The sequence below is a fragment of the Cyrtonyx montezumae genome, unplaced genomic scaffold (genome assembly GCF_038088225.1).
Source record: "Cyrtonyx montezumae isolate F1298 unplaced genomic scaffold, pur_monq_1.0 scaffold_2, whole genome shotgun sequence".
NCBI classification, from domain to species: domain Eukaryota; kingdom Metazoa; phylum Chordata; class Aves; order Galliformes; family Odontophoridae; genus Cyrtonyx; species Cyrtonyx montezumae.
Window position 1 is genome coordinate 5870603 of NW_027071936.1, and position 21802 is coordinate 5892404.

At 37.6% G+C, this 21802-nt stretch overlaps 1 protein-coding gene across 1 annotated transcript; it reads left to right on the plus strand.

Moving 5' to 3' along the window:
* The first annotated feature begins 4502 nt into the window (after window positions 1–4502).
* On the plus strand, window positions 4503–21713 carry LOC136048387 (speedy protein A-like). Its single transcript, XM_065736037.1, is given in 8 exon segments — window positions 4503–4632; window positions 17662–17850; window positions 18053–18111; window positions 18361–18446; window positions 19695–19866; window positions 20555–20800; window positions 20803–20852; window positions 21629–21713. Coding segments are annotated over 8 exon segments (1017 nt in total).
* The last annotated feature ends 89 nt before the right edge of the window (window positions 21714–21802 follow it).

Consider the following 21802-nt stretch of genomic DNA (forward strand, 5'->3'; position numbering starts at 1 on the left):
CTATATGAAAAGACTCTCAAGCATTTTTTCTAGAACAAGTGTGAACACAGAACTTGCTGTGAAGTTGTATTTCTCTTGTTAAGAACAATTCATTCAAAAATATGAACGCAGGCAATGCAGAACTCCTCTCAGAACTGAGGGATGCAAAGAAAAACTCATCTTCACAATTACTGAGAGCTATGGCAAAAATATCCACACTTCTGCAGACCAGGCAAAGTCTTTTTGACAAGCCAGAAATATCAATGGGGTGTGGGTTCTTGCTGATTCACTACAGTAAAATCTGGATCTATCCACACTGTAGGACTGAACAGCAGTCTAGGAGGGGCTAGGCATTAGTGCCAGCACGTGGCTGCAGAGTGGCAGAAGGGAAAAGGAAATCTGTTTTTCTAGTGTTTGAGGTTGTCATGCTAACACAAACGTTTTTTCACTGTTTGCATAGTGAAAATCCATACATATTCGTTTGAAATAGCATTTGAAACTTGTTTCTATTTTAAAACAGATCCTGCTTATTTATTTATATATATTTTTAAAGAAGTATAACTATTTTTTCTCATGCAAATATCAATTTGTATTGCTAGTTAATCAAGCCACTGCTTTTTACAATTTTGAGCTTATAGTCATGAAGTTCCATATTAATTACATTATATTATTTTTCCTTGTGTTGTCATCTGACACTGAGAGAATACTAGGGAAGGAAGAATTCATGAGTAGCAAATGTACTGAGAAATGGCAGAATTAACTCTACTACACATTCATTCTAGGGAATCTAAGCACAGAAGATACACTGAATCTGGAAACATAAATATAATGACTGCAAGAGCATTTGTATACCAGTTATTGTAGATATTCAAGTAAACTCTATTTTAGCAAATGAAATCTAAATGGCACATCTTGTATTAAGTGTGGTCATTTTGTTCTGATTGTGTGTAAGAGACTGGAGGCTTTTTAAAGACAGTTTGACATTAATTTTGCTGTTAGGAAAAAGCAAAGATACTATGGTATAATGAACAAATTATTGTAGATAAATTGGTAGTGTAATGTAGCTGCAGGACCATGACAATATGAGCAACCTCAGCTGTTCGGCCTACGGCTGTAATCCTATAAGGTGCTGAGTGTCCTGTTGATTTTAATGGTTCTGAGTTACTGTTATCTACTAAACTCTAGTTTTCACACTACACTGAACTTGCTACAGGTATGCTTTCTGAAATTTATGTTTTATAATCTTTCTGGACAGCATAGTGCATAACTGCATCAATGTCAGTATGCTTGCAGTCTATGAGATATACGGGGAATTGTGCAGTTCTATTTCAATCACATCTGTGGGGACACAGATGCTGTCTGCTGCAGAAAGGAATATGGGGATAGTTCTGCTTGCTTGTAAAACTGTAATCACAGGTTGGAGACTTCCTCATATTTTATCATGGCTAGATTTCACTTAATTGCATCTCTTGAAGCATTTGCACTGGTGTATCTGAAAGATACAAATATCAGAGCAATAAGATAACTTAATTTTACAATGACTCTTCTTCACATGCCTAGTACTGCTTCATTTTACAGTCACAGTAGGCAGAAGAGGCATAAACCAATCTCAACAGACCTTTGAGATTTTACACATCTTCCATTTAAATGTTGTAAGCTAGATTAGCTACTACCTGATTGCTCTTGATTCCCAATAATCTAATTCACACTGTTAGTAACCTTTCAGGAAATCAACAGGACACTCATTTGCACATTATGTTAACATACATATTCTATGAGTATTTTCAAATGCTGTTGAGTAAAAGAACAAGGAGAAAGGATAAAATTTGAAACTAAGCAGTTTAACTTACCTTTACTCACACCTATCTGGGAATTTTTAGGACTATTTAGCAGATTGCAAGTTTTCTGAAAATAAATGCTTTTTCATTTCTTGTCCCTGTTTTCAAAATGTTATTTAGCAGAGTGTGAAAGACAGAAACTGTGGGTTTTTTTTTTTTTGTCTAAAAGCTTGCTTCGTAAGGCCTTTTCTGGTGACAAGACTCTGAGTGAGAACTGCAGGTTATCTAGGTGGGTGTCACCGTGCCACAGAGCCTCTGCTTATTGTTGTAAAGATAAGCAGAAGCAGGGACAAGCCTGTCTTTTTCGGGGTTCGGCTTGGAGAAGCTGATCACTGCAAAAGACGATAATGCTTGTGCGTGGCAACAAAGGTACCACTCCCTGCTGGTTTATCTGCTGGGCCAGGTATGTCACACTAGCGGAGAGAAAAGAAAAAAAACTGAGAAATGGGGGATAAAAGGCCTTCACTAAACTAACGACTTTGGAGAAGAACTCCCAAACAAAAAAAATATTTGACGGAGAACTCCCGAAGAGCAAATGGAGAATTCCCTGAGGGACGAGCCCTGAGGCCTGCTCGCTGCGAAGCTTCCCGGCTTTCTCCCATCCCCCCGCGGTGACCAGAGTGTTCCTGAGATCAACGGACTACAAACATCGCCAGATCCACGGCGGAGAGATCTCTTGCTTTCTATCAAGATTCCTTGCTTTTTATCTCTTTTCTATCACCCACCTTCCCTTCCCCATATCCCTAAGCAACTAGTATTTGTAATAAACTGGTTGGGCTAACATTTGACCCGTTGTGTCTTAATCTCACGCCGGGTATACACATCATCAAAGAACCTCGTCTCTCTCCTTTATATTGGAGCGTGACACAGAGCCCAGACACAGAGGATAGTCACCTTCCAGGATCCCAGGGGCGGTCCGGTTGCAAGCGGCTCCGACGGTCCGAGGCAGAAGAGCAGGGGCGGCAGAAGCGGGGAGAACAGCAGCAGCGACGGGCAGCCCTGAGCAGCAAGCAGCTGTCCTGGACAAGCGGCACCGGGTCAGCGCGGGAGAAGCGGCGAGCAGTGATGAGCTCGTGAGGGTTCAGATGGTAGAACACCTCGAAGGAGCGGCGAGGCCCGGGAGAAAGCAGCATGTCTCAGGCAGCAGGCCCAGGAGGGAGTGCAGCAGCAGGGATCAGCTCGTGAGGTTTCCGATGGAAGAACACCAACTAATCTCATAGTGGTCAATCCCTCTTTTATCCTCCATTTCTCCTGCTTATGTGGCAGATCCTGTGCTACCGTGCCAGGCAAGTGTCTCCTGAGATCTCCCCACAGAGATGAGTACCACACAAGAGTGTTCAGCGGCCACTGAGCTGCAGCTTATCTCTCTTTCATTGCCCCAGGACATGCCCATCTGCTTGTCCCTTAGACAAAGGATTTCACAACCCTTGTCCAGGACTTGCTTGAACATGTTCGGACAAACTTTGAGGCAATGATATAAAATAATAGTCTCTTACAGCTCTAACATTGAAACAAACGAAAAAAAAGTTACCTTATCAAACATTTTAAGGTCAACTGATTTTTTTTTTCCAATTATTGAGGATGAAGATATAGAGAGTCAGATTTATGGAAGCATTTTAATGAGAAGGGTGAATACCTGAAAAATGGATGAATGCTGATTGAAGGCTTCCTACAAGAAGTATGTATTTTCTATAAATATTTCTGATTGATTTTTTTTATTCTATTTAATTTTTCAGGGACACCACTGAACAAACTTCTGAAAGGACTGAATGTCAGAATACCTTTTTCCCCCTTAGATATTTCTGAAGAGCACATGGAATAATTACACATTTAAATGTATAAAATGTAGGCCTGTTTAAGTTATCTGATGAACACAAACCAGTTTCCAGCTCTCTTTTCACAAAGATCCAAATAACCAATAAACAAAATTTTGTTAAGAACTCATTTCGTGATAGAGAAATGAAGTAAAACAGAGAATAAATTAATCATCCAAGGTCACAGAAAAAGTAATTGAGAGAAATGTAAATGAAATCATTATGTAGCAGCTTCCTTGTAATTTATAGGATTTACCTGATACTATATGGAGATCATGCAACTTTTGGTCAAGAAAAAATCCAGCTCTAGATTTGCTGCTACAAAATTCATAGCTGTAATATGTGAGGGACTCAGAATCTACAGCTACTTTGAGATTTTTTTCCCCAACAGAAACTCTGAAGATTAAACAACTCTAAGTCAGTGTTCAAGTAACATTAAAGTGGTATTGATCCTATTGAATGATGAAAGTATATAAGTTTGTAGTTATGTTATCCATCAGTAAAATATCTGGACAAAAGAAGCTTACAATCCTTATGGTTGTTGACAGCAGCAGTAGGAAAGCACTGGCAAAACAGAAGCTTTTACTTGTTGTTTATAAGCTAATATCCTTCAGCTGGGGAACTGTGCCAGTCCCAATATCACCGAGATTTAGATGTGGAAGGTGGAAATTCTGCTGTCAACTGATGAGGAACTGCCAATGCGTTTCTCTCTCTTGTGTCTGAGCTGGAAATAGCTGCTGAGTTGAGCAAACTCAATTGTTTTTTCTCTTCAGCAGTAGAGAAAAAAGAGTTTTTCTTTTTTTGGGCTTCCCGGGGATATAGAGAAATAAGATCTGAAGTAGACAAGTCTCATCCTGAAATAATCTCCACAATGGCTTTAACTGTTCTTCCATCTCCTAAAGGTGTTGAGACATACAGTCTATCCCTCAAGACCAATGTGATCAATCTCTGGACAGCCAGAAGCATACTGATTAGCACTCCATCTAATGATGGCATCAGAGGTAAGTAAAGGCACTGGAATTAACCACTGTTCAACATCTGCAAAGCAATCCTTTGAAAATGGAAATATGTTTGGGGGTAGTTTCGAGGAAATCTTTTACTACAGCCACACTTCTTCAGAAATAGCGAACAAACTTTCGGTTTTGCTGAATGACAAAGTTATAGCTTTTACAGACACTGAGAGTGCCATAAACTTGAAATCTAGTTATTCTTAGAAAGGATTAAGAAGCATCCTACCTATTAAATGGCTTATTTTTGTGGAATTAAAATTATGTTCTCCTGTTGGTTTTTTTTTTTCTTTCTACTGTTGTAGTGAACAGTACAGAAACTACAAAACTAACCTGTTATACATGGTTATACATGGCAAGGAAATAACTACACATGAAGTCCATAGAAAGGTAAAAAGTAAATAGCCTCTTAAACCAAAGAAGCGGAGAAATGTTATTCTTGTGAATCTCTTTGAAGTCTATGTTGTTAAATGATAAATGTTAAATGTTGCACCTAATACCATGTGGAAAATAGCAGGATGGCTCCATTTTCTTAAATTTTTCTCAGGTAGACTACTGGCAAATATATTTCTGTCTTCCAAGAAACCTATCTAGATAGCTTGTGAAAAAATGGAGACAAATATGTAGTTGTCAGTGACTATAGGAATGAAGGTGTTATCAGTCATTACTTTTGTGATGCCTTTTCTAATGTACACAAGTTTTAGGGAATAACTGATTAATAACTGAATTATATCACATTGTAAAGGTACTTGAAGAAATCTGTTAATATTCAAAGGATGTTAATATTTACAGCAAGTTCCTAATTTGAACTGTGGAAAGTGAAGGATGAAAGATAGCTGAGCCTCCAATCTTTCACCAAACATTGGAACTGGAGACACTACTGAAATAAAAAACTAAATAAACTCATTCTGGTGCTGAATGGCAGACATAGGGATTTAGTAGGGAAAGTGCTAGACAACTTGTACAGTCCAAATAACAATCCCAGCTTAAAGTCCATTGCCTTTAAATTCATTTATTCTTGAATCCTAAATGACTGCAATTTTTATATGCACCTGTACCAGACACTTGAACATGCTGCAAGGGTCAAATTAATATTTTATTTTTATATGTGCCACATAACTTATCTTGAGTAATTTCATCTAGTTATATTTTACTTTGTTTGAATGATTTATTATAATTTTTTAATCTTTGATTAGGCAACTTTTATTGAGCTCCAAACCTGTCAGACTGCCTCTTTTTGGGATGATCCTGAAAATATTTAAAACCAGGCAATTCAATTCATCCTGAGTTGCCCAATTAACTGTGCTAGTAACAAGCACTGACAATATTTGAACAGTATTTCTCATTGGATAAGTATGCTTTTCAGTGTCTAGTGCATTATACATTTCTAAAAGAGCACACACATTTGAAAAATGATATTTCTAGAATATAGGAAGGGGTTCATTCATCTAGCTTCCTAGATTTTTGCACAGCTTTTATTTTCATAACCCTTGCTGTCATCTCTAGTTATCAACATTTGCCAATGTTTCAACTCTCAAATCTCTTCTATGCTTATAGAATACATTAATACTCTCCTGTTAGCAAATAGTTTCATATTTTACTTTGTTTACAAAGTATTCACAGAATTCTGATCCAGACATCAAACCAAGTAAGTCTTCTATATTAACTCCTATGTCTATTCATAGGTAGGAATCTCCTTTTCCTACTTAGTCATAATTTGAAATAGCTGGAACATTCCTTCTACGTTTTCTGTCATTAATATTAAAAGTAAAAAGACAGAGACCCTGCCTGATTATTTTTAATAGCTTCAGAAAGATCTATTAACTCTCCACTGTCTTTGTCCAAATCTCACCAGTTGTCAAGAGGCATACAGCTTTGTATAACATCTGTTGATTTATTCTATGCAAGCATTATGCCCATAGCATCTGCATTGTACTTGGATTCAGTAGTAAAAATAGTTTCTAAGCTAGTGTCCACAGCTGGTTTAAAACTAAACATTTTAGATCAGATTCATAAATGCAAGGCTGTTCCTGAGGACAGGTGTCAAATTTTGAATAGTTAGGCTCCATAGTGGGCTACTAATCAACAGTCACAAGACTTCTAGCATATTCGATTAATTGTACAAATGTTCACAGTACTCAGATGTTTTAATTATTTCAGATGGATCAATCATGCATCTAAGAAGTCCTCCAGGGCATGCAATGGGGGGGCTGTGGAGAGCTTGTTATTATTTTTAGGAAGGTTGTCAGCAAATATGAAAATTCGAACCAGAGCAGCATGAACTCTAGCAACCACCCACTATCCAACTCTGTGAACTCATGAACCAAATAACACACCAAAAAAAAAAAAAAAAAAAAAGCCTGAAAATTAGTAGTCTAAACTGTTTCAAGGAAAGCTAACACATAGCAAATGTATTTAGATTAAAAGACTTTGCTCATGAACAACTCCTAATTCTAATAGAACTATGTTGGTAACAGGTATTATTTGTGCAAAACAGAGAGATAGCTTTATTAATTTTCTGTTGTCGAAGTATATGGGAAGTTGATACATAAGGTCTTGCTTCTCAAGTCTGTCCCCATTTGGCCTTTTTTTGCATAGCTCAAAGGTGATCGAAGTTAAATAATGATTGAAGTTAAATAATCTGGCTTACTTTTTTTTTTTTTCCTGGGTATCTCTGGGCTTTTTCTTCATGTACTGAGCATTTCTTGGCTTCTAGAATGATGGCACTGCACACAGACCTCCACATTGGAGCTCTGTGCTTCTGTCATGTATCTGAAAGGATGGCTTCTGTGGTTTTGCCTGTGAAACTGTAAAGCCACTCTAAAGATAGCTCTGTGAGTATATATATTAAAAAAATATTTGGAAATCATTATGTATTACTTATCTTGTCAATTATTGTCTCCTTATCTTAGAAAGGATACGAAAATGTCCTTTTTTTCCTGTATTATTGATAGGGCTGACTGACTCTTTTCGTCCATTCTGTCTCTGATTGTGAATATTCTTACCACATTTTCTTCATTTATCATTTCCATACCTTTTTTTCTCTTTCAGTAAAAGAAAAATCATCCCCAGCTATCCACATGTTTTGAACATTTACTGAGCACCAGTTTACTCTGCTGAAATGTTCCGTGCTGTTTGATGTTCAAGTTTTATCCATTATTTTTCACTTGTTTTGGCAATCACAATGATTTATGTTTTCCCTCTGATGTCAAAATGTCAGTTTTAGACGCAGCTTTTAGTTTAAATGTTGTTCAGTGCTTAAACTTATGGGAACACATATCAGGGATGTTTTGCATGCTCTATTCTTCTTGGGAAATGTAGACGATTTGCTACTCTTCAGTGACTAATGATTTAATTCAGTGATAGAATTTTGAGGGTGCCAAGAGACTCTACCATGGATCAGAGCCCAAACTTCCTCAACTTTCACAAGCAAAGTATCTCAGCATCCATTCTTGTAAGTCATTCCTTCTACATTTTGGGGGCTACTTTGGTATTTGCAGTTTCCAAAATCAGGTTCAATGCAGAGCCAACCAGTTCCAGAGGGAAGGCAAGGAGGGAGTTGTAAGAGATTACTGTTTTTTATGTCATTGCCTCAAAGCTTGCTGATGAGAGAGAGGAGGGAAAGATCAGAGGTATTAAGGGTACTATCTAAGAGAAGAGGCTCTAAGGACTGAGTGTGAAAGACAGCCGGTGACAATTTTCAAGTATACTAAAGATTCTTTCAAGATCTAAGAGATAGGTTATGTACAGTGATGGCCTTAAATTGCACCAAAGGAATTAGTTTAGACAAAAAATGACCTTCAGAATGTAAAGAGAATTAAATAATCGAAGTGTGTAGGTAGCTTAGAAAGTAATGCCTCCTACTTGTTTGCATGGAAACTACAGCAAATACAAAGAGCACAATAACACTATTTGATAGAGCAATTTCTAATCTATAAAACACTATTTTCCAACACAGTCACCACCATTGACTAATTATTTTCACTGAGATGAACAAGAGCCTGCATGCCATAAAAATCTAGACCAGAGGACATAACCTTCTGTTCACAGTTTCTCTAACAGCATAACTGTCTGTGAAGTCCAATTTTCACTGTTCTCACGTCAACTGTTTGGCCTCCACAAACATTCAGCAATCATCAATGATTGCCCATTGGGTAAAATTTTTTCCACACGGAGGAATTCAGTGACACACTTTTGCTTCGTGTGCACCTCCATGTCAGATGCAATTTTGCCAGACTGCTATTTGTCACACAGCAACAAAATATAATGGAATGTTGTAGGAAAGGTTCAGACTCTACTACCATACCACCAACTTCCACCTCTGACATTGTAAGCCAACAGAATAAAATGTGAGGCATCACTTTCAGAGATGCATTTGAATGTGTAGAAATTGGAGGATCTTCCTCACTGGAGGCATTTTAATACAGATTATTTTAAACTTAATCAGACTTTATTTGCATATAGCAAATAATACCATAGGTTATGAAGCGGTCCCGTAAAAGCAGATAATTTGACCAGATGCAAATCTTGCTCAAATACTGAAGCTGGCATGGGCTACATCAGATTGAGTTGAGTGAGTAGATGGCTTCTTCGCCCTTTTACAACTGCTCACTGAATATTTCAGTTTGAGTTGGTTCTGACTAGTAATGGCAATCAATCGAAGACATAAATACAAAGACAAAAAGGGCAAAGGAATTTTTGAATACCAATTCTTTTTTCAATTTCTGTAATAATGATTTGGTAAGTGTGTTGAAAGCGCTCATGTAGCTTTATCCTCAACTTGTCTAATCTGGATACAGAAAGGGGATCACAGCTTATGTTCAGTAGTTGAAGGTAAAACTCATACAGCATAGATGATGAAGAGATAGGCATTTTAACCAATGTGACAGTTGCTTATCATTGTCAAACAGGGTGTACTTTGGTGTTTCCCCTTTTTCAGAGACTTATTGCATTGCATAGCTTATCAGGTCTCTCTTCTTAACTTATTTGTTGTATTGTGCAAATCAAATTTAAATGCACAGAATTATTAATGACTAATAAAGGACTACTGAGAAATGGTAGTACTAGATGGTTGCAGATTGTTCCAGTGGCACTGTCTGCTTCTCTGCTTGAAAACTTTGAAAGAGCCAGCTGTCAACTTTAATTTGTTCACTTTAATTAAACTTTACCTGAACAAATGTTACACTAAGTGGAAGGAGATCCTATAATTTCCTGTACAGCTGAGATCCAATCTGATAGTTTGCAGCCTTAGGTTGTATATTACTCTGTTCAACAAAGATAAGTACCATATAAATATATAAGTAATAACTTAGATGGACCTGTAGGGTAAATTTTACAAAGCAAGCAATACAAACTTTCACACAGAAGAATATTTTTGAATATGCTATCATTATTTTTAGAATAATGAAAGTCATCAGTAGATCTGAAGTTCATTACACTTCCAAGACACAGTCCCATTAAAATTCGCAGCTTGTTTATTTAGTCTGATACTGTCGTGTTCTCTACCATTACATTAATTAAAACATATCATAAGGGAATCAGATAGTGAGATACTTTCTGCTCAATGGTTTGCCTTTAGTAGAATGAAAGTATGAATGGTATTTTTGAATTTGATTTGGAGTGTAAGGAATTCAGGCAAATGTCAGGTCACTGTCATTCTCTTTCTCAATCAGTACAAAATGGACAAAAAACGCTTCCCATCTCCCAAACCTGGACCACAGCTGCCTTAGATGCTATGAGATTAGAAACAAAAACAGCCAACCAAACAAAAAATATGTAGAGGATTTTTCAGCTTGGCTAGTGATTAGGGTCTTGATTTATATATAAACTTAGCAGCCTAAAATTCCTATGGCTCTTCACACTCTTAAATGTGCTCTGTCCCGTAAACAGCCTTCTCAAAGAAAGCAAACCAATGCTGGAATAAATTTCTCACAAGACGTTTTCTGGCTTTGCTTGGTGACTCTATTTCTCCTTCAGTGATCAGTGAGGTAGCATGCATTGGAATGTTACTGCATAGGGCTGCAGATATCTCATAGAAGATGCCCCCATATACCATGAGTGTGTTGTTGGATAGGTCACAGGGAAGCACACTGAGGAGAAGTACAGTATGGCCTGCCTGTCAGGAGACTTGTCGTAGAAGTTCAGGGACTTCAAACAGACTCATGACCATCTAGTTTTCTAGTTATTTTGGTCAAAAGTTCTGTGTCTGTGTTTATGCCTGATGTAAATATATATTTCATTACCTATTGCTACCAAAGTGAGAAGCATAATATTTATTTAAAAAAATATTTAAATGCTCTAAAATAAGAGTGCAATTTTCAAACAATGCTTAAACAACTTCTTTTCTTCCTTTGTAGTTGATAATTGTGACATTACTCTTGGCTTTAACTGTGTGTCCCTGAAGGCAAGTTAAAGACCCCCTGTGAGTAAAACAGTGGAAATCATGTTGCTGAAGTGATATTAACAGAGATTCTTATTAAAAACTGGCCCCTGCTGCTTGTGGTTTCTCAAGACATAATACTTATTTAGCAAATTTTAAAGTACAATTACATGATGCCAGACAACTAAAAGCTACGCTATGGCACAAATGTTAAGTGAGAATTAGAGAAGTAATTGCAAACTGTCATAATACCTGGAAGTAGAAGTGCTAGTAGATTGTTTAATAATAAATTTAAGATATCACTGTTTTTGTTGCTGATGTAAAGCAGTTCTCTTGGCATGGTGTTTGTATGCAAAAGAATAGTATGCCCTACTATGCTGTTTTAACATTTGCAAGGCATTTACAGTATTTATGTACTGTTACCAAGGTGCTGGTGGAAATATAATGCAACATCCTTTGTACCTGTCTACCAGAACAGTATTTTAAATAAATTCTTAATGCGACATGTAGCAGAAGAAAGTAAAAATGCTGTTTTTCTGAAACCAGAGAACACTTCTTGAATCAGCAGCTTGTGCTTGTCTTGTAACTTACACAACAATTCTGTTTTCACCTCTGCTGCTTATTTGCCTTTCCCTTTCAGGCACTAGCAAAAGCCATAAAATGGCCTTTGTGATAATGCCACTGAGATTTAGAGCATTAAAGCAATCTCATTATCAGTTTACATCCCCAGTTGGAAATCGAAGATTGTTCAGCACATCAAACAGTTGAGTGGGGGCATGTAATGTGCAGCCCAAGGGCCAAGTGAGACTTGCTGAGTCATATAATGTAGGCTCCAGCTGCCCTCTTCCTGTAGCTGAAGGATGAGGACAAAACAGCAGAACAGTTTGAAGCTGCTAATGAACTTGAAGGTCAATGAATTATTTCCTATCTGCATAATATGGAATGAAAAAGTACAACAAAATATGTTTCTATGCTCTCATAATAAATGTCTATAGTTTATACAAGGGGCTTTTGGTATGTAGACTGCATACCTTTGGGACTACTGAAGGTAACCCAACGCTGAAATTAGTGCATGCCATGTCATGCTAAGTGTGGGTTGCTCTTTGCTTAATAGAAACAGAAGAGAACTACTAAGAACTTGCTTAGTTCGGATTCCACGGAGAACTCTTTGTTATTTGAGCAGAAAGGGAAGCAAAGAACAATTCATGCTTCAAAAAGTTGCTGTGCAAATTCTCACTCCTTCAAACCTGGGATCTTATCTACTTGGTCCTAGTAAAATCCCCACTGCACCTGTGTGGTGAATCAAAACCTCCTCCTGATGGATCACCAGAGAACATTGCATTTGTTTTATATTTGGCAAGATTTTATGCTGTGGAAATAATTTTAATTATTTTAAAAATTGTTTCCGAGTTGCTAGAAAATAAACTCAAGAGTCTATAATTATTTCATCCAACTGTGTAAATGAAGGATGTAATATAAATCATGTTTTTGTCTTGCAGAGTTTGAACAAACATCTGTGACAGTTTAGAATTCAGAGGGTTCTTCTGTGGCAAAGTTCTGATAATGCATTCATTAGCAAGAAGTTACATTACAGTGTCTGTGAGGCTTACTTCAGTGAAATTAGAATTTCTTTGTTGGTAATTCTTTTTCTGACATTACTCCTCTTTATTCGGTTTCTTCAAGATGATATTTTTTCTAAAAATCAGCACTAATACAGTAGCTAACCTTTCTCAATAAGATTTAAGATACAATCAAAGAATTAATCTTTGAAACCTTGTATTTTATCCATGGTTTCTAGAGCTCTACACAACTTCAAGTACATCCCTTTTTTCACAGACCTCATCTTTAAATTATCAACAAAGTTTACAAAATAGGTTTGTTTGACTGACATACATGTAATGTGAGGATCCTGTTTTACACAGAAATAAGGCACATAGAGCTAATGCCCATGCATTTGCATGAACCTCACAAGGTGATTGGGGTTTTTTAACCTGCTCTCCACGATGATGCTTACCCAAAGTAGCACTCAAATTCTGTTTGAGGGTTGTGGGGAGCTATTCAATGTTGGTTTTGTTCGTTCATTTGTCTTTGCAAAAATGCAAGAAATGTCCATATGTCTATTTCAGTTCCTGGGAAAAAAACTGAGTGTGTAGCACCCTGCAAATTCTGGAAGAAGTGGTCTGTGTTGTGCTGGGTACCACTGGGGAGTTGTGGATGAGAGGTGTCACGGTGATCTCCTCCTATATTATGAACTGCATGAGAAGCTAAGGGAATGTGGACCTTGACTAGCAGCACCACTTTAAAAGTTGAGACAAAAAAGCACCTTTCTGTGTCCTGGTAGATCTTATTTCCATAAATCATTATGTCAGTGTCTTCTAAAAGTACAAGTGGATTGAAAATATTCACATCTTAAAACTATTAATTGACTTTTGGTTTTATTTTAATTTGTATTTATGACTTTGGCAGTTTTATTTTATACTTGTCTTTGACAAACATGAGGGATAAAAAAATTAAATTTCCTTAATATGAAAGGTGAAATTCTTGTGCAGTCTCTTGACTCCAGGAGCTCGGGTCAACTGCTGGGAGATGCTTAATAATTTAGTCCTAAAAATTGCTATGATTTTCTGTTACACTACCTTCATTGAGAATGAAAATGTGAATTGCAAACTGTGAATCAGTATAGATCCTGTGTTGTCCTAAATCCCTTTTGAGCTGCTCATAAAAACAGACTTTAATACTACATGAATAAATCAGCTGGGGAATTTCTTCCTCTGGGTAAATCATAATGCCAGAGAAGAACGATATCTATATGTCTAACAGGGGCAACAGTGTTATGAACCACTCCATTAGCAGATATATTTGTTGATACATTTAAATGAGTATAATCTGATATGTAATGATCTTTAAGGTGAAGACAAGTTCTGAGATCAGTGTATGATTTATGTGTTGTCTTTTTTTTCATGAATCTGATAGACGACAAAAACTGCAAACAACAAAACCAAACAAACATCAGTCCCTACAGACATATTTTAGTAATTATCAGAAATATTATAGGCTACAGAACAAAGACTAAATGAGTCAGGAAATGATAGTGTTCTTGAAATTATTAATATAAACCCTCATAGTAAAAAACTCTGAGAATAAGCTATAATGCCACAGAGTTTTTGGTCTGAGTATGCACAATGCAATTGTCTTGATGAAGACAAGTTGGATAGCCAACTTGCTGCCATCAGTAATCTGTGTGATATTTTGCCTTAGATTCCTAAAACAGGCATGAATTACATTGCTCTGAGTAATATTTTGGAGCAGAAAACATTGACAGAGCATAAAAGAAGTCAACAAGCAATATATCAGCACAATAAACAAATCTGAGAGACGTTTTATTAACATTTCAAGTGGCTATTGTTCCATTGTTCTGAGAAGATGCTTTCCTTTGTTTAGCCTTTATTGAGGCAGGAGCAGTTTCCAGAAGCAACCAAATACAGGAGGATACATTTTTGTTGCATTTAGCAGTAAAGGAAGTCATAGAATTAAGGTAAGCATTATGAATGACATGCCTCTCAAAATAAAAAATGACATATGCAAACTTCTTATAGATGGGCATGCCAGGAGAATAGCATTATGAAAGTAATATCTGCCTCTGAACAAAGAGAACGCTTTGAAAGTAAAAAAGAGAGATATAGCTAAGTAATAAATACAATGAAGACATCAAAAGAACTCACCAAAAGTGATTATATCAATTCAAAAAAGATCAAATATTGTATGGTGCAAAACAGATCAAAGGCTTCTTAAAGATATCAAAGGGGAAGCCTGTGAGGATACTAAGAAGCAAAAAATAAATTAATGAAAACTTGTGTACCACCATTTAAAGTGGAAAATGGAATACAGTAATCTAGGTTCAGCCAAAACATTTGGTACTGATAATCCCTTCATCTTTTATGAGCTGAAATTAAAATGCAACATACACAAACTGTGAAAATTTGAGTTTGCCATCACAGTTATGTAAAAGCCTAACCTACAAATTAAATAAACTTCCTTGAATGCCAGAATAAAAGTAATAGAGAACAGGAAATCAATGACAGGATATTTAAACAGGGAGATATCTGACTTGGATTTAGAAGAATTAAATGAAGCATTTCACTGGAATTGTTAAACTGAAGCCAGTTAATAGGCAAAAGGATGGACCATTCTAGTTTATAAATTAGGGTCTATGTGGTCATAAGTAATCTAGAATATGCTTCCACACCTTCTTGGTATTCACAAATTGAGAATGCAATATTTGAGACACCAACTATTGGTTTGAACTTGGGTCATGACAAAATTCCACTTAATGTTTCTCGCTGAGACAATACACATGGATTCTGGGTTTTTCTTTCTTTCAGGACATTCTGTCTCTTTTGCTTTTCTGAGTATGTGGTTGCCCAGTACATTATAAAACTGAGGCCTCTGCAAGGTTAATTCACCAGGCAATGTTACTCATCAAATCAATTGCCTGGAGGGGACAAGGAGGAGGAAGTTCACTTTTCACTGTTTTATTAACAGTGTATTAACAGTTCACACAGATTTTATAGACCAAAGAACTACAGTAGAGAATTACCTGAGAGCCAGTCTTAGAGGCTGAAGCACTCTAATACTCTATCTGATAATAACCAGATTATAGCTCCACAATTCCAACAAAGAAGCACAAGTGACACAAAAGTATAGTGAGTACCAATTTGCCCATTATCAGTAATGAAATTAAATAATGCAGATGGAACCACACATTTGAAGAATAAAATCACATTAAAATTCTTAACAGCATGAAGATTAAAGCAATATGATTTTTTTGAAACTTTCATCCAGGGAAAAATCACTTACTGTTTGCTTTAAGTAAGATTAGCTACAAAAATCCTATAGTACACCTAGAACAAAGTATGAGTGGCAACAAGCAAATATTTTAATGTGGAAAGATTTTTATTGGTTTTAGTTAAGCAGTGACACTTTTGTTGAATGCCTTAAATCTTAAATTATTGCCCAAAAGTACTGAGCATGACATGAGTTATTCACTGAGTTACTGTAAAGTACAGTTCAAAATTTTCTTATAAATACCTTACATAAAAGCAACATATGGCTCTCACTGAAAATGACTGCAATTTTCAGTGCTGTAGGTGTTTTTTGGGTAGTTCAGGGCCTGATCGGAAAGCACAGAAGACATTTGAAAGGTTGCTGGTGACTTTCTTGAGTTTGGAGTGTTAGCACTTGTAGTAGTTAGAGGAGTGTTTTCTTGTGATTGATACTGACTCGAATCTGTCACCAGTGAGAAACTCTGCATATAGAGAACTATATATTTGCTGTATATTTAATGGGAAGGTAGCACCTAATATAATCTGTTTTAATGTTTTGGGAAAAGATTTATGTGACAACTGTAGTAGTTGCATGCATGAATGTAATGCAGAACATAACATGGATGAGATTTCCTTGGGAGTTCAGCACTCTTGCATTCCACGGCACTGATCAGTTTTGTCATGGTGTCAAAGAGCCAGTACTATACTACTAACAACAAATATATGTTTATGAATAGCTACAGAGATAGTGAGAAAAGCTGAGGCAGGCAAGAAAACAGGCTTCTATCTGGAGGTTTGATCTTAATCATTCATAAAACATAGAATTAGAGCCTACAGCTGAAATGTATGAAGCAACTCTCCCTAAATTCAATTGTCTTATGGGTTACTCGGAAAGCCATATGGAAGTGGAAGAAAATGGGTTTAGCATCACTAATTGCATGTAGGTACCCAATCAGTGTGCACGTGTGGAGGCTTATTATTCCAAGCTTCCTGAGTTGATGGGAAATAAATCACTTTTTCAGGCTCTTAATAGCACATACCATGCTTCTAATGTAGATTGTTAGCTGGAGGAGTAGACTTCTGTCCAATGAATGCCTCTTGCCTCCCTGAAATAGTACAATTGTGACAGATTTACCAAATGAAATGGATAAGATTAGAACCATCCCATGTAAGATGATGAGAACAGTTAGACTTTTTTTCAGAACCCTTTTTGTCATACACACCATTTCTGGAGTTCCACCAGGGAAATCACTGTAGTTGTATCTCAACAACAGTGAAAGAAACTTCTAGCTCAGTCATGTTTCTTTAGAGATGAGACCTGAGGGAATGAAAGGGCAGAGCAACTGGAAGCAGAGAGGGAGCTTTTGGCATTGACAAGGATTAATGCTTGGGTGGCTGAGGGCAGCCAAGGAGGAGGCTGTGCTAAGGTTCTGCACAGCATCCGCAGTCTGCAGCATGGACTCCTTCTCCAAGAATCAGCTCTCCAACTCACCTGAGTGTGAGAAATTGCCTCTGTTATTACTTCTTTGTGATGTACCTCTTCTGATAGAATCTCGACTCCCTGGCCGTAAGAAGGGGGATTTACTCTTTTAATCACAGACTAAATTCAAAGGTTCCTATTTCTGCTCATATAAGTTCAGGTAATAGGCGCTTTGAGCAGAAAATTTGCCAAATGTGAAGTTGTAATAGGAAAAAACAGCTGCTGTTTCTCCTGTTAAAGTCATGGGCATACTGTAGAGCACAAACTTTTGTCTTGTTTTCCTCTCCCAGCAGAAAGCCCAAGAGTGTGTGAAAGCATCAGTGCTGGCTGATCTGCTGAAGGCAAACCCAGTCCTCCCAGATCCCTTCACTGCAGAAAGCAGAACAGATTCAGGAAGGGATCCCACAAGGGACAACATTGCCAGGGAGGAGGTTTTATTAAAAGGGCTCCTGATGGCACACATGAACACCCTGAGAAACCGTACTTTGCTGCTCCGCATCAGGAAGTGACAGCATTCCTTAAACTGTTCGGTAGGTCGATGCTAGATACCAATTGACTGAATGGTAGAAAGCTCTTAAAGTGATGAGTTGGAGAGTGCTGTTGATGTAGATACTAACAGCGATGTCTTAGGTCAAACGTGTTTTGATGTTGTTGAATTCCAGTGTGTATTTAATGCTTAAGTTAAAATACAAAAAGGCTGAACTGAACTGCTGACGAGCATCTTTGTTGCAGATGATGATCTGCTTCAGGAGTTCCTGTTGATGGACCGCTGCTGTAAAATTGCAGACAAGGTAAGTGTTTGTAGTCAGTGTAATCTATCTGAGGTGGAAATCTGCTGTTAATCCCTTGGTACTATAATAAGAATACCAGTTGTATTTTTCTTCTAATATTTGAGCTTTGAGAAACTTCAATTTATGCTTTCCCTGTTGATGAGACACATGTTGGTGTGGGATAAACATTCGAGAAGTTTTATGCAATGTTTTGTTGAAATAATATATTAATGCATAATAACGAATGTAACATTTTGCGTTTTACAACAGTACCTTCTGGCAATGACATTCGTTTATTTCAAGAGGGCCAACTTCTCCACCAGTGAGCATACCAGGCTCAATTTCTTTGTTGCTCTGTAAGTATTCTGAAGTTATCTGGTTTTATTAGCATATTTTTTGCATTAGGTTGACCCTTTTTTTTTTTAACGCTACTGAGGATTCCCATAGACAGTCAGATGTCATAACCAGCCTGTAGATGTTTGGGTTCTATAGGAAGCGAAGAAATGTGATCTTCAGTTTACATATAATTAGTGCAAATTCAACATAGTTTTCCCAGTTTCCAACTTGAGTAGAAGTGCAGGGATGTTTGCACTGGAATTGTAATTTATAGCACGGACTGCCTACAAAACTGCAAATGTCTGAACTTCTGCATGAAAATAAATATGCAGTAAAATAAATGCAGCAAAATAGGTAAGACGTGGGAAGGTCTTCCGTTTCTCTTGCAAGCGCCCATTTAATATCTTTGCAAGCTTTCAAGTCATTTATTCTGAAACGATTCATAATGCTGCACAACCTACTAGAGAAGTTTCCCACAAGGCGATTTAAGTCAGCAGTAAAAACATAGCTAAGTAATTTCTGAGAATGTCTCTCCTGGACGCTTCCAGAAAATCCTATCCATTGAGACAGCAGTGCAGTGGTGAGCCTGCCTTTATTGAGCCTATAGACTTCTGTATCTGGCCAAGGGTATCTTCCACAGCGACAGATTCAGTACTTTGGTTCATAGTGTCACGGAGCACGGGCGGTCTTTTCCTATAACGCTGCTCTGGTTTGCATGCTAGTGCAGGGGGAAAGGTGGTTGTTCCTTCTGCCATAAGCATCCACAGATGATGGAGGAGGAAGCTGTCTGCCTCCAATGAAAGGAGTCAAAACAGGCCCCGAACAGACAGAGAGGACTAGAAAGGGACAAAGGGTCTCCCTGAGCTGGGACCAGAGAGAAAACTTGTGTTCTTGCAAGGGAGGAGACTAATGGTAGTCATTTTTTTAGGTATAATTTGTAAGGGGGACTAGATAAAAGTAGGTGAAACCTGTCAGGATGTGTTAGTTCTTACATGCCTATTTATTTAGGAGGCTCTAGGGTAAAGAGTTCCTTTAATAGCTTACCATAAGTTTATATTTATCTATATCTACACATGACACTTTCTGATTAAGTACATATGGTAACCTGGAAAGAAGACTGTTTTGTCAGTAACTTTCCTCCTTGCCACACGAGGGAAAATAACTACTATGTCTTTGAGTATTAGAACTCACGTTAATATAATGATCACAGATGCAAAAACACAGATGCAAACACACACACAAAAATGTATATATATATATATTTCAAGGTATCTGGCCCACACAGTAGAAGATGACGAGGAGGAACCCAAATATGAGATTTTCCCTTGGGCTCTGGGACAGAATTGGAGAGAGCTGTTCCCTGATTTCCTAATGTTAAGAGATCAACTGTGGAGGCGACTTGGCTACCAGGCTCTTGTAAGAAGGCGCTGCTGTGAAAAGGTAGGGACAGTTTTAATAGTGCAGATGCTGAAACTACAATGAATACCTATTAACAGTATAGCTTCACACGTATCAAGTTCTTCTCCAAAGTGAGTAGAAAAGACATGGGAAAGAAAAGGTTGAGCTTATCCTCAATCAGATTTTTTCTTTTGTCTTTAAAATACAATCTCTGAAGTAATGGTTTTAAGGTAAGCTAGAATTTTCTGTCATTGGAGATTTAAGGACAGTAATCTTTCTGCTTTATGCAAATAACTGTACTTAAAGCATATTATTGGCTGTTTAACATCATTGTGAAACGGGATGAGATCCTTAAGGGAAAAGCGCAAGGAGCAAGGCAAGAGTGGAGCGTGCTTCACAGCACACCCTGCCAACTTGGTTGTTGTGAGCTTTGTGACTTTGTGAGCCAGAAGATCCATCTACTTTGTGTTTAATAGTAAAGGACGGCATGTGCAGGCCAGCAAACAAAGCGTCAGCTGGTATTGGTGATGCTTTACAGATCCCATTTAAACATCTGATGATAACCGATCCACTTATCCTTGCCTGGGGGAGCAAAACTTCTAGTGAGACTGAGGCAGATAAGATAGCTCTTCTCTAGTCTTAGTTTTCATAGACGAATTGGATCCCTTGTTCTTAGTTGTATGTTTGCCAATTATTTCCATGGCTTCTGATGGAATGGCTTTTCTGACAGGTGATGGCTCTTGCTCCGGGGCATTATTTATGGAAACGAGAGCGTACTGAACACCGCGGAGGAGTCATAAGTACATACAATGTGGACCAATCCCAGCCGCCTCTAGGGCCTGGCCACTCCCCCCTGCCCTGCAGCCTTTGTGGTAAGAAAGGAAGATTTGTACGACTGGGATTATCGTCATCTTCCTCCTCATCTAACAGTACTTTAGAAGTGACCAAGTTGTGTTCATTCCAGGATTTGACGGACGCACCTCCTCCCACAAACGCCTGGTTGACTCTTCGCCTTCTTCTGCCCAAGGTATGCTTTAATACCACAAATATTTTTGAATCAGTTTAGACAACTGAGGCTGTATTTGCCCATTCAACTCCAGTAAGCCCTTTATCCTTGGTGTGATGAGATGATCTGTTTCCTTTAAGTGCAGCTCTGTCTTTGAGGTGCGTATGGAGAAGAATATGGGTTTATTGTGAAAACCGTTTCCTGTAATGGGATCTTAACACAGTGAACTACTCTAAGCTGTCTCCAGAGCCTTTGCAGGAGAAGCCTCTGTTACTCAGAGCAGTTGTGTCTACTGGTTTGTTACTGTTGAGAGTGGAACCCTTGAGACACAAAGTTCCTGCCTTAAGGCCTCAGCTCTGCAAGAACACACTGCCGTGCTCTTAGTATACTTACATAATAAAGGTTAGAACTCCAGTTAATTAACCCTCAGGTTGCAGTTAATGGAGAGCTGTGACTATTTTGACCGTTTGGGTGCATCATAGCAAAGCTAATAAATACCATTCCGGCATCACTGCTGGAGGCGAACCAAAGCTTTACTTAGCAACAACTGTTTTTGTTTGCTTTTTTTTGTTTTTTTTTGCTTTTGTTTTGTTTTTGTTTTTAAAAATGAGCACAGCTTTATCAAAAGAACAAGTTTGGTGACTTCCAGTTTCCATGAGAGCTGTGCAAACACTGTTCTTAAAGAAACCAATAGCAATCAGTTGGTATGTAGTGAAGTCAGAAGCTGCTTCATTTGCATTTCAGAACTCAGACACCAATACCTTATTTTCTTACCATTTTTTTTCCCTTTCCTGATTTCTGTCAGAGCCTGTCCAACAGAAGGAGGGAGAACACCTTGAATGAAGACGATAGATATGAAAAATGTTACTCTTTGGATATTTAACTTTTAATTTATTATAAATGAAATGGTTTTCGTATAGCAACATAGTAATAGGTATAGTAGTAGGTTTGGTTAGTAATTGGTTTATATAT